Source organism: Marmota marmota, unplaced genomic scaffold, assembly GCF_001458135.2.
Source record: "Marmota marmota marmota unplaced genomic scaffold, marMar, whole genome shotgun sequence".
Lineage (NCBI taxonomy): Eukaryota > Metazoa > Chordata > Mammalia > Rodentia > Sciuridae > Marmota > Marmota marmota.
This window is the reverse complement of record NW_026000109.1, coordinates 516,676-533,658: the sequence shown is the minus strand read 5'-3', so window position 1 is coordinate 533,658 and position 16,983 is coordinate 516,676. Positions and strand designations below refer to the sequence as shown.

At 37.8% G+C, this 16,983-nt stretch overlaps 1 protein-coding gene across 1 annotated transcript in view; it reads left to right on the top strand.

Moving 5' to 3' along the window:
* Cdk6 (cyclin dependent kinase 6) overlaps positions 1–11,234 on the top strand; it is a 205,291-nt gene extending 194,057 nt beyond the window's left edge. The window contains exon 7 of the mRNA XM_015506732.2: positions 1,276–11,234. Within this exon, the coding sequence (XP_015362218.1) occupies positions 1,276–1,422 (147 nt within the window). The 3' untranslated portion in view covers positions 1,423–11,234. The remainder of the gene's footprint in view (positions 1–1,275) is intronic.
* The last annotated feature ends 5,749 nt before the right edge of the window (positions 11,235–16,983 follow it).

The following is a 16,983-nucleotide window of genomic DNA, read 5'->3' as shown; positions in this document are numbered from 1 at the left end:
ATACATGCTAGGCAAATGGTCTACCACTGGGCTACCCCCCCAGCCTGTATGTGCCTTTCTTTAAGATCGGTAGCTTTCAACTATTAATGGGGTCCGTAATCTAGTCAGAACATAATGAGGACTGTGAGCAGGAACCCCAAATGAGTGGGAAAGTCTGCATAACCATAAAAATATTAAGTCTTTGGATTACATAGAGGTCTTGAAATTTATAGGCATTACAGAGGCCCACTTCCCTTCAGTGGGCATTGCCTCAAATGGTATGCTTCTTTGTAGCCTGTGGCTCCTGGGACAATGGGCAGGTCCTACTCATGGTAATTAGTGCTTGTCACCAGGTAGGTGCTCAGCTTGGTAAAAGGAGAAAGGAGTGGAGGAACAAGATTACATGTGGTTGAAGTGGAAATGAGACTGACATTGGGGACTTGGTTGACAGTTTGGGAGCAGAGGTTCACCTGTCCCTCCTTTTACCTTCTACCTCAGTTGCCTAGCCAAACTGACCAGACCATTTGACTCAGACCAGGTACTACTTAAGTGCAGGGACCAGCTCATTTGCTATAGTACTCCTGTGCTTGAATCGTCCACCTGGAATAGACTTTAGAGACTTGAATTGAATCTTACGGGTTCCTTGAAGGGATGCTGCTAACCAATGGGGCATCTTGCTGAGAGTTAGAAAGAGGGCATCCTTCTCCTGGGTGATGCAGTCCTAGGGCAAGTAATAGGACTAGGCGGGGCTTGTTCAGTAATTACCTTTTACACCTCCACCACCTTGTTCAGTAATTACCCTTTACACCTAAGTAGGGCACCTCATCTGTTATCTGCACATTGACAAACCCTGGGAGAAGGCAAGGCGATAGGGTGAAGTCCCTGGCTATAGAACTAAGTTTTCTAGAAGAATCTCAGCGTAAGTAAGGCTATATACATACTACAAATATAATATTAACTTTGGGGGTGCTGGGGATCAAACAAGCTAACAAGCACTCTTCCACTGAGCTACACCTCCATTTTTTAAGGAATCTGGAATAGTCTGGAGAGAAACTGTAGGTCAGCAACATACCACAGACAACCAAAGGATGTTGTCTTTTCCTTCAGGGCAATTTATGCATTAGGGGCATATACAAGTAAAGTACTGTCTACATATTATGTAGTGTTCCTTGAAATAAATATTCATTCTTATTATAGATATATTTAATACATGACAGTGAATAGAGGAATAACTATGTAAAGCATATTATTTACACTAATGTTTTATATCCGTCAATCTCTTTTTCTTTATTACAGAAGTGCCTGACATTTAATCCAGCCAAAAGAATATCTGCCTACAGCGCCCTGTCTCACCCATACTTCCAAGACCTGGAGAGGTGCAAGGAGAACCTGAATTCCCACCTGCCGCCCAGCCAGAACCCCTCAGAGCTGAATACAGCCTAAGGTCCCCGTGGCTATCTTGAGCTGATCATCTGGAGAATACCCTTAGTGGCTGATGGGTCCCCCTGAGCAGAGTTATTGAAGGTCACTGTCTGGAGGCCTTCCAGCTGCCATCTTTTGGATGGGTTCTGCTTCTTCAAGGAAATCGCCTAGTTTACTGTTTTGGAATCAATGCAAGAGTGATTGCAGCTTTATGTTCATTCATTTGTCTGTCTGTTTATTTCAAGAACCTGGAAAAATTCCAGAAGAAGAGAAGCTGCTGACCAATTGTGCTGCCATTTCATATTTCTAACCTTGAATGCTGCCAGTGTGAAGTGGGTGATCCAGGCACAGCTGAGTTATGATGTAACCTCTCTGCACCTGCTGGGCCTGATTTGGTACTTTTGAGTGTGTGTGTACATGTGTGTAAGAGAGATTTTGTGATCTCTTAAAGTGTTACTTTTTGTAAACGGCAAGAATAATTGAATTTTAAAGACTCAAGGTGACCGATAAATTCCAGGCGCTGTCCACTGAAGGTGATTCACCAGAATGATCTTCTCAAATTAGAAAGTTGAGCCTATGTCCTCAGCATTTCTGTTCTGGCCAAAAGGAGTAAATTTGTTAGCAGTTAAAGATGAAGTTTTAGACACACAGCAAAAAGGAAGAAAAAAAATTCTAATATCCTTTAAGAGACCTGTTTTTTAAAGCATGCATTCTATTTACTCTTTTGAAACTGAATTTACTTGTTGTAAGTCTATTTTAACCTTCTATATAGTATCATGCTTTACTGTTTCTTTTGAAAATATAAGCTTTTTATTACTTGCTATAGATTTAGGGATTGTACCTCGAATAGGTTAAAAAAGAAAAACTAGAGAAAACCTTTATTTTCTGGTTTGAAATGTCTTGACTTCTTTTTCGGTTTTCGTTTTTACTTAGTTTTTGTTTTTAGGAATTTGTCAAAACTGTTTCCTGTTTGGATTTGGAGAGTAGTTCTCTCTGACCAGGGACAGAGATACCATTTAAATTTTCTGTATCTATTACACTGTACTTTTCACTATGCACTGCCTTATTTGCAAAGTGTCCATCTTATCTATCTCCCAGCACCTCTCATATATATTGCTCCCATTTCATAACTCATAACAGATGCCAAAGCTGTTCCATGCACCACCTGCTTGCTTGCTTTCAATGAACCTTTCATAAATAGGCAGCTTCAGATTATGGTTTATGGCCTTGATTCTGCAATCCTAACAGGGCCCCATATGTTCTTGATGCAGTCTTCCTACCTGGCATCTGCTTGAGTTACCTAAGCAATGAATAGGATACTTGTTCCACTCTGTCACCAGCACACAGATTGCTATAAACTGTTACTTAGTGTTTTACATTTTTGTAGAATTTATGCTTAGTGTAATTTCTGAGGGAATGTCTTTAACTCTTTTTTAGAGCTAGCTGTTAATATTCTAAATAATCTTTGTCTCCCTCCTCCAGGCCATGCTTGTTTCCAGTGCCTTGTGCTCACTCCTGCTGTCTGCAGGACCAGCCTGACCTGGGCATTATAAACAGCTCTACTTTTTCTCGAGATGCTTTCTCTCTCATCCTTTGTATCCCATACCACCTCTGCCTTCTCTATAGTTTGGTGCTGAGAGAACTTGAGTAACCAGAAGACACAGAAAGCGTCTTTGGAGAAGTTCAGCTTCCTGTGCTTTCTGACTGTTTGAGTACATGCAACAAACAGCTAGATTGTGTTGAGAGTTAGGCTTTTCAAGGACTGGCCATTGCTTTGCTCAGTAGAAAGTGTTTCAAATGATGCTTATGCATTATCAAGCTCGCTGAATTCTTCCCAGCTTCATATTGTTATCTCATAGCAAAGGGTAATGATAACCTAAGCTTAAGAACATAATTCCTGAACAAGAAGAAAATTTAGGAGATGTTTTCTTCTCAAAAGCTTTTTGGGGATAGAACTGTTCTTTTTTAAAACATACATTGTTTAACATTGTTCTAGTTCAGTAGCTTTAGGAACAGGAATGTTTTCTAACGCAAGGTAAAAAAGATGAGCTAAGCATGTTTTATACTTCCTTCCTGTGACAGCATTAATGATGTGTTGTCACCACTGTAAATGCTTGAGATATAATGAATCTAGGAGCATTCTGAGCAAGGTATATTCTAAGTCTTACCTGGAAATTAGTTCTGCCTTTGATTGAGGTTCAAAAGACAAAAGACATTTTTTTTCCCCTGGGGCCTAGAAATTTAATTTTAAAATTCACTGCACTGATTCACCATGACCTTTTCTTGGTTGGTATCCATGTGTTAAAGTGAACATAACTTGACTCTTTGCTTTTGCAAAAGTTTTTTCAGTGGTTCCCTCAAGAAAAATGCAGCTATTCTTAACTGGAATTTTTCAGCATTTTTAGAATTTTAAATAAGTTGGTGAGCTCAGTTTTTATTTCTAGCATCTGCTTTGGGCTTATTTATAAGTAATGTTTGTAAGGAAAAATTCAAACACATTTTGGCACTAGATGCTTTGCCCATCACCCTCTGGTGGCACAGAATGAAAGGGCATCTCAGCTTCACAAACTCAGTTAAGTCTCATAGTTCTTCCATTGCCATGGTGGTTGCATTTAGGCAATGATTCTCTTGTTGTATGTCTTTACACCCAGGCTCACCACTTCTAAAACCCAGGTACCCCATGAGCAGCTTTGCCATTAGGGCACTTTTTGAAGCATACAGTAGAATAAGAACCTAGTGAATATCGCTTATTCTTCTGTAACATGGCTTCAGACTTCTTTCCCAAAAGCTAGGCAGTGGTTAACTGAAAAGATCATACTGCCCCAAGAAAGAAGCTTATGGCAAGAAAAAGTATCAGATTTGAAATCACGTTTGAATATATTCTAGAACTAGTGTACATATGTATGTGCCTTATAGCTTCTGTTTGGGGCGTGGTTCTGGTGGCCCAGGCCTTGTGGGCTGTTATGGAGTTATAACAGCCTCAGTATAAAAAAAAGGAAAAGAAACATATCTGTTTATCATAAGCTATCTCATGGCAAAGGGTAACCTAAGCTCAAGAACATAATTCCTGAGAGCTTGTAAGAACTCATTGGGTTGGAGCCTCCCACTTTGTCCCTCTGAAGAGGCTGGAAACTCAAAGAGAAAGAGCCTCTCTGGAAGAAAGCTTGGGGCCATTTCAGCCCCCTATATTCTCAGATTTTTCCCTCAGGAAGCACACACTGTGAATGGCAGGTTTTTCATTTAGCCCCAGGTGATTTACTAAAAATAGTTTAAAATTATTCAACTGAGAGTAGAATCTCGGCATATTAGTTTCCAGTACAAATGAAAATTTCAGAATGCACAGATGTTAAGATCTTAAAGAAAATGTGTTCCTTTTAATAGAAAAATATATAGTTTGATTCTAGAACATGGTACTATCCATTTTGTTGAAAAAAACCAATAGTACCAAATATTTTGAACTTTAAATTATGTATTTAAATTGATTTTTTAATAACAATAGCTGCCTCTCTTTAAAGTGGTGCCTAATTAAAGTCAGTAATGCAATTCTCATTCCATTGTGGAAATTAAATCATGTGAACTTCATGATATCATAAGCATATTAAAATTCTTATGTTCAAAGAATTGCTTATCTTTTAAGTGACAACTTGACTATTTTTATGATAAGCACATGAGAGTGTCTTACATTTTATTTTCCAAATACAAACTTTTGTTGCATAATTGGCTCTAGGAACATATTGACAGAATTCAAAAGAATGCACGTTTGATGTTGTGACATAAGAATAAAGATGTGGCATGACTTCTTTTTTGTGGCATGACTTCTAAATCTTTAAAAATTATTTATGAAACATTGGACAGTGAATAGAGGAAATTCTGAAGAAACTGAACATATTCAAAGGGTAGTTTCAAAGTTACATATATTTTGAAGCATGTATTTTTTTATCCTCAAGTATATTGTAAGAATTGATATTAAAATCACCTGGCAACTATGGACTTGACATGTTCAAAAACAAATCTTATGGAAAAGCTATCCCAGGCATAAATTAACATATGCCTTAGAGTATTCACTGTTTAAAAAAAAAAAAAAAAAAACATTTTTTAAGGCATGTGATTCCTATGCCATTGGGACTTTTGAAAAATTGTAAATCTTACAAACTCCTTTATCATGTACATTAATACATTAAGTACATATGCCTTCTCCAAAAAACTTCCTGAGACTACCAAAGCCTGAAAGCAATGTAAATCCTGGGGAAAATAGTAATGGTATTTCCTCAAAAGCATGAGAAAATAGCATTTTCATTCCTTACTGACTTCATTATTATCAATACAATTTTAGTCCAATTTTGATACATACTTATATCTCAAGCATTTCTAACTTGTTCTTTTTTAGAAAATAAGCCAAATCTATTCCTTTGGCCTTCTCTGTCTTCTGATCTTTGTAAATAACAGAGCTGTAGAAGTAGGAGGAAAATGATACTCTTAATGTTTTTTTCTCAATTAGTTTTTGTTTTGTTTTGTTTTTGTTTTTTAAGTGGAGTACCAGCTTTTCAAAGTATTTTGCATTTACTGGTTTGCTGGTATTCTCGGGGAGTTAGTTTAGATTAATAAATGAACTTCCATTAGAATCTTGGTTTCGTTGATCCTGGTGCTCTGGCCTTTAAGAAGAAAGAGCTACTTGAAAGTACACGCTTTCCCGCCCCCCCCCCAAGCATCTATTGAGATACTATTACAGAAATTTAAAGTTAATGTTGTAGAAATTGAAGGCAGTTTTTTGTTTATTTTTAATGGTAGGTATGAAAAGTAGTTAAAAAAAAAAAAACTTTTAAAAAAGGTCTGTTAATTCACAGTCCTAAGAGCTGGACTCTTCTGTTTTATTACAGTGTGTTCCACAAGGTGGCGCTTTCAAAAAAATAAAAATCTGGCCAAGGCTGAAGAGGTAGTTCTAAGGACTTTATTCTTTTTTTCTGCACATCTTTAACTTCTGCCTAGCACTTGTTCCTAAATATAATTAATAGTGTTCATAATGTTCTGTAACTTAAGATATTTTAGTTGTTTATCTAGGTTCTGAACGATTGTCTGAAAATTAATTGTGCTAGATGACTTTATGCCTATTTTGATCTTAAGTTGAGTCAAGAAAGCCTAGTCACTTTTATTCAGGACACTTTTTTTTTTTTTGAGGTACCTAGTTACCTCACTTTTCTACTTTGGGCAGACTCATTTATTAAAAAGGCAATTCTCATTTTGTGAACAGAATAGTTTTGTTAGGAGTATAAAATTTAATCAAGAAGCCCCAGTTAAAACACCAACACCCCAGTCTACTGGTTTCACATCCTCTACCATGGTGACCTTTTGACACTGATTCCACTTTAAAATTCTAATTTAAAAATCAGATGAGCAAAATAAGTAGTGCATCAATAATTAAATAGACAAAATCTTTTCTAAAGAATTGCTATACTGAAACAGCACTAAAATGCTAAAAGACCTGGTAAATTTTACACTTGTATAATGACTAATGCAAATTCCTAAGAAATTCTAACTCTTAGGTATTGTCTAGGTATATGAGCATAATTTAGCAACTCTCCACATCTCTGGTTTCTCCACTTTTAAAGGTTTTTAGCATTCATGATATGTTTGTTTTAATTTACGTTTCTGCTCAGAGACCCACTTTCCTCTTGCCCCTCCCCTAATGATTAACAAAATTTAGGAGGAAGGAAATGACAGTATTCTTCATTTTCTGTAACACAGTACAATAGGCCGTGTACTCACTCTTGAATGGCAGAAACTCAGTGGTACCTGCTTTCCTCCAGAGAGGCAGGCAAGAAAATCTCGGTGATTCACACTGAATCAAAATGCCACACACACACACACACACTAGGAACTGTCAAAGTTCTAAGAAATCATGACCCCGCGCACCCTCAGCCCTCCCCGAAGGGGAGCCCAATTTAAGCCCCCAGAAAGGTCCACTTCAAACCCAGGTCTGTTACCTGGGCCAGAGCGAACGTCACTGGCTGGCGTTCCCAACTTGATCCGCACCTGGACGCCTTCCGGGCGCGGCGCCCCGCCCCTCAGCAGGAGAGTGGCAGGGGGCGGAGCTGCCCGAAACCCACCAGGCGGGAGACCGCCCGAGGTCCAGGCTCTGCTGCTGTCTCAGAGGCATCCGTTCTGCAATCTAAGGAAGTAAAATGACGCAGGAAGTCAACGGGTGTCTTCTGTGCATAAATAAGTACAACATAATTCTCTGAACGTTCGGGTATGAAGGGATGCGGTAGAAGCTGCTCTCTGCGAAGCTCTACCAGGCATCCCAAGTTGTAAGCTCAGCCTTTTTTTTTTTTTTTAAGAGAAGACGTATAATTGCAGGAAATGCTTTTTATTTCTTTCTTTTTTTTTTTTTCTGTCATTCTACATTTATGATGGCAAAGGAGATTCCTGGAAAAGTTGTTTTGAAAAGTTGTTTATTTTCTACTCCATCTTCAGTTGGCAAAAGTTCCTCTTTAGTTTCCAATTTTTCTCCCCCTCCTCCACCCTTCAAGTAATTACAGGCATGTAAGTTAATTATCTCCTGTAAGAGGGGGCTTTCCTGTTGAGAGGAATCTTTTGTGTGAATAATCTGATCACACCCACCAAAAAAAAAAGAAAGAAAGAAAAAAATCAACCCCTTCTCTACTTTAGAAGTTTGGAATCAAAAGTAGATTTTCCTAAAGGAGACATATAGCTGTATATTGACTGAAAAGAACTGTGACTTTAGCACTAATCAGTAAACACAAAACGACACCAATATTTAATTTCAGACTGGTTTTTACTCAAATTCCCTCTGTGTTTAGGTCAAAATTCTGATGGTACCTTGGAGCCCTTACTTGAAAATTTCTAATCTTAAATTTTATGAAATGAATAACATGTATTAGCTAACAATACTTCTGTGGTCACCAGCAACTCTGAGTTTGACCGTTAAGTCTTTGAATACTTAAAATTGGTCCAACAGTAGTGCATTTTTTGAACCCGCAAGTGTACCATGTCTTTTCACTCTTGGCCTTTGTTTGCAATCATATACACATGTAAGTTATAGCTCCTTACTTACTTTTTATTCATTTATTTTCCAGTGACCATTAATAAATGTATTAGTATTTGGAATTAATAGCAACCTAGATACAGCACTTAGCAGGTGGAGAATTTTTTTCAAGTTGTTCTACATTTGCATAAATTATTTCTATTATTATTCATGTATATTATTTATTTCTGAGTCACACTAGTCCTGTGAAAGTACAACTGAAGGCAGATTTACTAGGGCTTGCATTTGAGGTTCATTATCATGGTCTTGAAATTAAAAGTTAGATGAAACCCCCAAGTAAGCTGCATGCATTTTTATTTTGATTAGTAGATATAAGTCTATAGATGTAGTATTTTTGGTGTTTTATCATTATGTAAACAAATTAAAGCAGAGGTCTTTGTAGTTGTTGCTTGTGTTGAATATGCATATAGTATAGGGTGAAATTACAGCAAAAGTAAAAGCTAAAGGTAGAAAAGCATTTTAGAGATTGCCTTCATTTAGGAACTGGGCCAGGTGGCCAGCAGAGTAGATAGATGCCAGGCAGAGACAAGTGTCTGGGCGGTGCCTTCTGTCTGGCCTTGTGAAGAAGCTTCTCCCCAAGATCTAGTGTGTACTAGGTGTCCTGTGCAGAAGTGGGAACAGGTAGTACTGCTGAAAGGGGAGCAGTGTGAAAGCTGTTCTGTAGAAGCAGAACTGGCAGCTTGTGCCTTGAGGCTTCCAGAGCAGGTCAGATGAAGAAGTCCAAGTTTCCATGCTTCGGGCAACTTAGCTGTGTACAGAAGCAATCCAGCCTGGTAATAAAAAGCAAGGGTTGTTCATACAGTAATTGAAAAAGGGATTTTAGCAACCAGCAATTCCCAACACCTCAAAAGCTTGCTGCATTTCTGGTATTTTAGGTATTTCTGGTATTTGATCTGAAGGTTAAAGGGCAAGTGTTTTGTATAGAAAAGCAGTATGTGTTAAGAAAAGCACAATGTCAGTTCCTATAGAGGGCAGATTAGAACTAGAGAATTTTGTAGGATTATCATTTCTAAGATGCGCATGTTTTCACTGTAAAATGTATTAGTGCTTCAGCATTCCCATAGTAAAAACTTTCTTCCAAGTTTCAGCAAGGCTGCCATACACAGTAAACTTCTTTCTTTTTTTACTTAAAAGAGAAAATGTTTTAAAAAAAGTTTTTTTAAAAAAAAATCTTAATTTGGACTTTTGACTTATTGGTTTCTATATGTGAAATCACAGTTCTCAGAATGGAGAGACTGTGCACATCAGATACTAATCTAGGCTATGAGAACAGCCCAGGATGACTATTACCTATCTCCACAGCCTACATCCTGACCCCATCCCTGTAACCATCTCTTCCTCTCTCCAACTAAGGTGCTCCTTGCCACCACCCTGACCTGTCCAAGTGGTGCTCTCTGTCCTCTGCTCATTTGGAGTCATCAAGGACATCATGAGATTAGATACCACAATGTGCCTGCCTAGACCTGGCCACCACTCCTACTTAACATTCGGCTGGCCACGGTCATCAATAGGTGGTTCGTGATGCCAGGCACTGAATGTGCCCATGACATCAATTAGACATGCCCTCTAGCATCTTTGTATGCATCTTGATCTTTAACCAAGTCGTTCTAGGAAGCATTCAGTTTTGGCTGTGGTACCAAGAGAAAAACTAACCAAGAATATAAACCACATTCCAGGCTGCTGTTTTCTATCCATTTGCAGGCTATACTTCTACTGTATTTCTTCATACTTGAAATTCATTCTGCTATTTAATATCAGGGTACAGACATCAGGGTGCATGTTCCCTAAAGGTGCATAATTACTCTCATTCCGTTTGCTCACATTGCTACAGAATGCTCTGTTTTGGTGCTTTGGACCCAGCAGGTCAAAAATGCAGTGTGGAAAATCACTGCCAGGAACAGTCTTACAAGAATGTTGGCCAATGACTTGGTGTTAGATCTGTTCTTTTCTCTGCATACAAGGTTGAGAGTAACCACACTGGCCTGTCAGGTCCACCCCAGCGTCCTTCCTATGTTCTACTCAAGGGTGGGTGTAGCACAGCCCTGGGAAAGCAGGGATTTTCTTAACTATATGGACTATCAGCCCTCAAAAAAAAAAAAAAAATGACCTTGGGTACAGACAACATCGGACAGGGCCAAGTGGGCCATATCCTGTTCCACACGGAAACGTCTTTAGAGGGCCCTGAGCTGAATGTTCTCGCTCTCTTCCCTTGAGGCAGATAAAAATAGTGGTCAGTTTATCTAAGCCCATCCCATCAGAAGAGGAGAACAGAAAAATAGGTGTTTGTGTCAGGTAAAATATGTCATCCAAGGATCTCCACAACTTCCATTAAATACCCCACCACTAGAACTCTGTTTTTTAAAGTAACTTAAGTAAGAGATGCTTTCTGACCTGGGATCTCTGGGGTAGCCATTCCTGTTTGCATCTTACCCTGACACTTAATTGGAGAGAAAGAACTGCAGTGGCGATTCTGTTGTCATGGCAAAGGCAACAGGTCAGGAAATTCAGAGGGTTACAGTCAATAATCCTTTGGAAACTGGATGTCTTACTGGGTGCTAGAATGCAAATATCGGTATTTATCGTCAGATAATGGAATTCGTTGTTTTTTCAAAATTAGTGTTAAAATGTTACTGTCCATTGTGTTCACTTACACAGAAGCGAAATTGAAACAAAAAGAAAATGCTCTGTTCATTTGTCATACCTTTTGTATTTCTTACAATAAAAATATTGGTAGCAAATAAAAACAATAAAAAAGGCAAATTTAAACTGCTTTCTCGAATTTGAATTACTCTCCTCATCATTTTGTTTGTTTGTTTGCTACAATACTAGAGACTGAACCCAAGGACTTACACTTACTAAGTAAACACTTTATCACTGAACTACACTCCCAGCCCTATTTAAAAAAAAAAAAAAAAAAAACATTTTTAATTGAAGATGGGCATAATACCTTTATTTTATTTATTTATATGTGGTGCTGAGCATTGAACCCAGTGCCTCACACATGCCAGGCAAGTGCTCTGACACTGAGCCACAACCCCAGCTCCCTCCCAGCCCTTTTTTTAAATTTTATTTTACACTTTGAAACAGGGTTGCCCTAACTCACCCAGGCTGGCCTCAAACTTGTGATCCTCCTGCCTCAGCCTTCAGAGTAGCTTTTACTTTAATGTAAAATTAATATAACTATGGTAAATAACAAAGCATTAAACTGCAAAAATGTATTCGCAAAATGTGTTTTATTTTGAAGGATTCCTTTCAGTCTTCCAAAGCTTAAAAATGTAATTAGAAGCCTACTGAGTTTAGAGTTCATTCCACAAATACTTATTGAGCCCTCATTAGTTGGCTACGCTAAACATTGAAAATGCAAAAATGTGGACAGTCCTTTCCAAAGTTTACAGATGAGAGAAGGGACTATGCAGAAGATTTTTTTTATCAATAGCTGATAAACTGGAGATCAGTAAAGCTTTTGCATCCAAAATAAAGCTGGAGAGGACTCAAAACTAAAGATTAATGTTTGCAAGAGCAAGGCCTGCAATTATGAAAGAGAAGGCAGAAAAGTGCAGGAAGATTGGTAAGACTATGCCTGAGAGAAGCTCCTAAACATCTGGTTCATAATCTGTAGGAAGGACTATGACCTAACATCTTGATCTGGTACACACATGCATATATTCTGGATCATTTTCTTCAAAGTTGTGCCCATACAAATCCTTCAGTTATCTCTGTTATACTCACAGCCACATTCCATGAATAGTCTACCAGCTCTTTGTCACTCATTTTACCCTCTGCAATGTCAGCCCATTTTCCATTTCCCTGTTCTCTAGCTAAGAATTAATGGTGGGGGTGAGTCCATGTTTGTTCAGCAAACTTAAGTTTCACAAAATGAAGCTGTATGTTTCACACGTTACCTTTTATATTGGTAGCTAAAATTGATTTCAGAGTCCCACTAATAGGCATGACTTACAATAATAACCAATAATCCAGTTCTTTAAGTGGGCAAAACATTTCAAATGGCCTCTTACCCAAGAAGATGAATAAATAGCTGATATGATGACTTACATTTTTTCTTAGGAGAATGCAAATGAAACCACAATGAGCTATCACTATAGAGCTAGCTAAAATTTTAAAATTTGACAACTCCAAAGGTTGAGGATGTAGAAGAACTGAAATTCACTATCCATGGTAGGAGTGCAGTATGACAGGACCAATTTGGAAAGAGTTAAGAGTTAAGCATATTCTTAACATTCACCTAGTAACCTCACTTCTAGACATTTAGTAGAAAGAGATGAAAATGTATACACTAATACTTATTTATAAATGTTCACAGTAGTTTTACTTGTAATGGGTAAAGACTGGAAACAACCCAAATGTCCATCAACAGGTGAATGAATAAACACTTGTGATTTATAAACACAGTGGAATACTACTCAACAATAAAAAAGAGCTATTGATATGCACAACAACAGAGGTAAATCTCAAAGCACTTAAGATAAATGAAAAAGGTCAAATACAAAAGGCTGTTTAATTCCACTTATATGAAGTTCTAGAAAAGGCAAAACTATAATGATAGAAAATGTTGGTTTCCGGGGACTGCGAAAGCAAGGAAGGGGAGATTAACTGCAAAAAGATACAAGTGAATGTTTTAGAAAGATGGAAATGTTTGATAAGTGATTGTGGTCATGATTACATCACTGTCCATTTGTCAAAATCATCAAACAGTCAATACATTATAAAATACATAGTGTAACATACACTATACCTCAATAAAACTGATTCTGAAAAAAATGTAAAAAATGTCCATTTTCAGTGCTAACAATAGCCAACCTGAAATAATTGGCAAAGAACTTTTCAAGCTTGTGAGTCAGCTCAACAAAGATGGAACAAGAGGAAAATTTTAGTGAAACTATAACCCATTGATTCAGCTGAAGCTTCATGAGCACCAGAAATTTTCCTTTCTGACTCATATTCCTGGTAATTTCCTTATATTCACTAAAAGTCTCAACCTGAGATTTCCAAAAGGTGAGTTAGTCAATGGCTACTTGCTTTTCAAAGTTTGAATTCTTTTTTTTAAATATTTTTTTAGATATATGGACACAGTGTCTTTATTTTGTTTATTTATTTGTATGTGGTGCTGAGGATCCAACCCAGTGCCTCACATGTGCGAGGCAAGCACTCTGCCACTGAGCTACAGCCCCAGCCCAAATTCTTTTTATATATATATATATATTTGTTTTAGTTGTAGTTGGGCACAGTACCTTCATATTATTTATTTTTATATGGAGCTGAGGATCGAACCTAGGGCCTCACATTGCCAGGCGGGCGCTCTACTGCTGAGCCACAACCCCAGGCCTGAGTTCTTTATTTTAAAAAAGCCTTTGAGTGGGATAGGGAGCAGGAGCATGGGAGGAATAGACGAACTCTAGATAGGGGAGAGGGGTTGGAAAGGAAGGAAGAGGGCATGGGGTTATAAATGATGGTAGAATGTGATGATCATTATTATCCAAAGTACAGGTATGAAGACATGAATTAGTGTGAATACACTATGTGTACAACCAGAGATATGAAAAATCGTGCTCTATATATGTAATAAGAATTGTAATGCATTCCACTGTCATATATAAATAAAAAAATCTTTGAATATTTTTTACAGTGAGAAATATAACTCTTAAGTACAAAGTGAACATGTAAACTGGTCATTATTTCCACTTTTGTGTAGGCAAAATTACATCCAGAAGTTAGATAGTAAGTGTGGAATCAGAGGAAGGGGAATCTATTTAACTGAGTAGTTCTTTCATAAAATAAATCAGAAAAGAAGGGATATGGCATATAATAAAAAAGTCCTTTGTCCATACTTTCAACCCACCAACACTTAGCAGTAACCACCAGTAAGAGTAGATTGTATAAACTTTTTGGAAACTTTCCTGGACATATTCAAATATATTCAATAGTTTCCTACACATACTCAAGCTGAACAATATGAAATCTCCCATCTTGTTGGTTAGAAATTGCTGAATATCTGCAATTTCATAATGCCAACTAATACATCCTCTTGTTTATACATAAGTTATCATAATCTATAAACTGTTTTATAATCCTCTTTTTCTCTCAATAATGCATAGTGGTCAATTTTCCATATCAACACATATGGCTGGCTCTACATTACTTTTTCAATATCTGCCTAGTTTGGCATTGCATGGATGCACCATCCATTAACCAAATCCTTTATATAATGGTTATTGAACTTGTTACAATGGGTCTTCAAACATGAAAGCTTCATGCTTCTATTTGCAGTCTAGGGACATGCCAACATCAGACACTGTGTTCATGGATTAGGTTTCTGTGCTTCTCTCCATTGTTGAGATTCTGAAATGCCCACACAATAATGAGAAATAGAGGAAAATCAACTAATATGTTATTAAATTTAATACAAATTTAATAACATATTAGTTGAATATTATTCCAGTTGAAAATTTCTACCCTAAAGGCTTATTAGCATTGTTACTATTTACAGTTTTGCCTTTCATCCTTGTATTGTTACCCCCACACACACACACACACACACACACCGCTGCTCCCACAGACACTAGTATGGCAGTATGTAAAAACGTGGATGTGTAACCAATGTGATTCTGCAATCTGTATACAGGGGAAAAAATGGGAGTTCATAACCCACTTGAATCAAATGTATGAAATATAATATATCAAGAGCTATGTAATGTTTTGAACAACTAATAAAAAAAATAAAAAATAAAATAAAAAAGTTTTGCCTGCACAATAAAGTAAAGCTTATTCCTCTGGCATTCTAGGTCCTTTTCCTCCATCTCCAGGGACTTTTCCAGTCTTGCTTCATCTCTACCACAGGTGTTCCATGTTACCACACCTGGCTGCATCCCCTCTCCTTCTACCCAGGCAGTTCCCTCTGTTTGGAGTGTCCTTCCCTCTCCATTTTTCTGTGAGAAGTTGGCCAAGGATCACAGGCCACCTGAAATGCCGCTTCTCAATCCTCCTGGGTTCCTTACCCCTTCCACTTCTGAAGGTAGCCTTACAGCCTGATGCTGTAAGGAAAGCACATGCTTTCATGTTTTCATGTTTAATCATGTGCATTTGGTCCCCAGCTTCTCTGCTTTCTTGCTGTGGGACCTGGAGCAAATTATTTGGTTGCTCTAAGCCCCAGTTTTTCTCATGTGCAATCTCTTCATTACACCCAGAATATTTGAGAGATCATGTAAGTTCATTGCTAAAAGGAAAGTGTTTATTCACAGATCACACGTATAAAAAGATGTGTAAACAATTCTTCCCATTGAGTGGATGTGAGGTATATCTTGAGAAGATTTGGTCTGATCTAGACTTTATCAACTGCTGAAGCCTTAATTATCTCCATGGCTCTTCAGTCATTTTCCTCTTTCTCTTTCCTCCCCTGGAATCCATGCTCTATCCAGGAGGGGCTAAGTACCTTGCCAGAGGGGATCTATGTAAAGGAAACACAAAATTTTGTGTTAACTAATAGCATCATTATATGTTTTAAAAATCTCTGTATCCACAAAACTAATCAAAGGGCAAGAAAGTGAAAAGTAAGAAGGAGCTTAGAAGGGAAAAAGTTTTCTCCTACATGTATTATCATGCTCTCAGGTTGAAATGCTGGAAATAATATCTGCCAAATGCTAGAACAGAAAAACAATATAAATGAGCCATGAGTAAAGAAGAATTTAATATTCGAAGATTCTCCTCTCCTTCTTGTGCAGAAAGAAAAGTGTGTCTTTGGTCAGAGTCCTCAGCTTACATCTGCTAATGGAGTTAGACAAATGAAGACCATAGGCCTGATCTGCACTAGGAAGCAAAGTGGGCTACTCCAGTGGAATAGGGAGAACTGCCAAAGACTGCATTTGAGAGAGTTTGGGGAAAGTTTTGAGAAAGAAAGTAGGAGTTGGAAACATCTGTTCTACAATGCAATATAAGAGAGAGAGGGAGAGAGCCAGAGTGGAAAAGATGATTTGAAAGCCTTTTAGTGAATGTAATGAAAATAAGTCCCCTTATGCCATTTTCCAAGAGTCCAGAAAGGATCCTAATTGATTTTCAGTTACTTCCTAATACTCTTTGCTGACATGAAACCTAAGGAGCCATTTTATCCAAGACTTAATATGTAGTAATATCCAATACTTAATATGTAGTACCCTTCTCTGGAGCCTAGATCGTCTCCCTTGAAGCTACAGTGCTGTGCTAACAATATTATGGCACATCTCCTGTTCCTCTGGATCGCTCAGAGGACCGCGCAGTAAGTTGGTCCTATATGTGTTTATCTCCCTTACCTGTTTATAACCACGCTGCTTGAAAGCAGAGATTGTGTCTTAATTGTCTTTGTGTTTGGTCCCAGCTCCAGCTTAGGACACCTAGCTAGTGAAAAGTAGATGATGGAAAATTAGTGTGAAAGGAATGCATGGATGATGGATGAATGAAATTGAATTTATAGGGCGATTTCGTTAGCAACATCTGTGACAGTGTTGTCTTTCTCCTCCAGCAGCTGATGG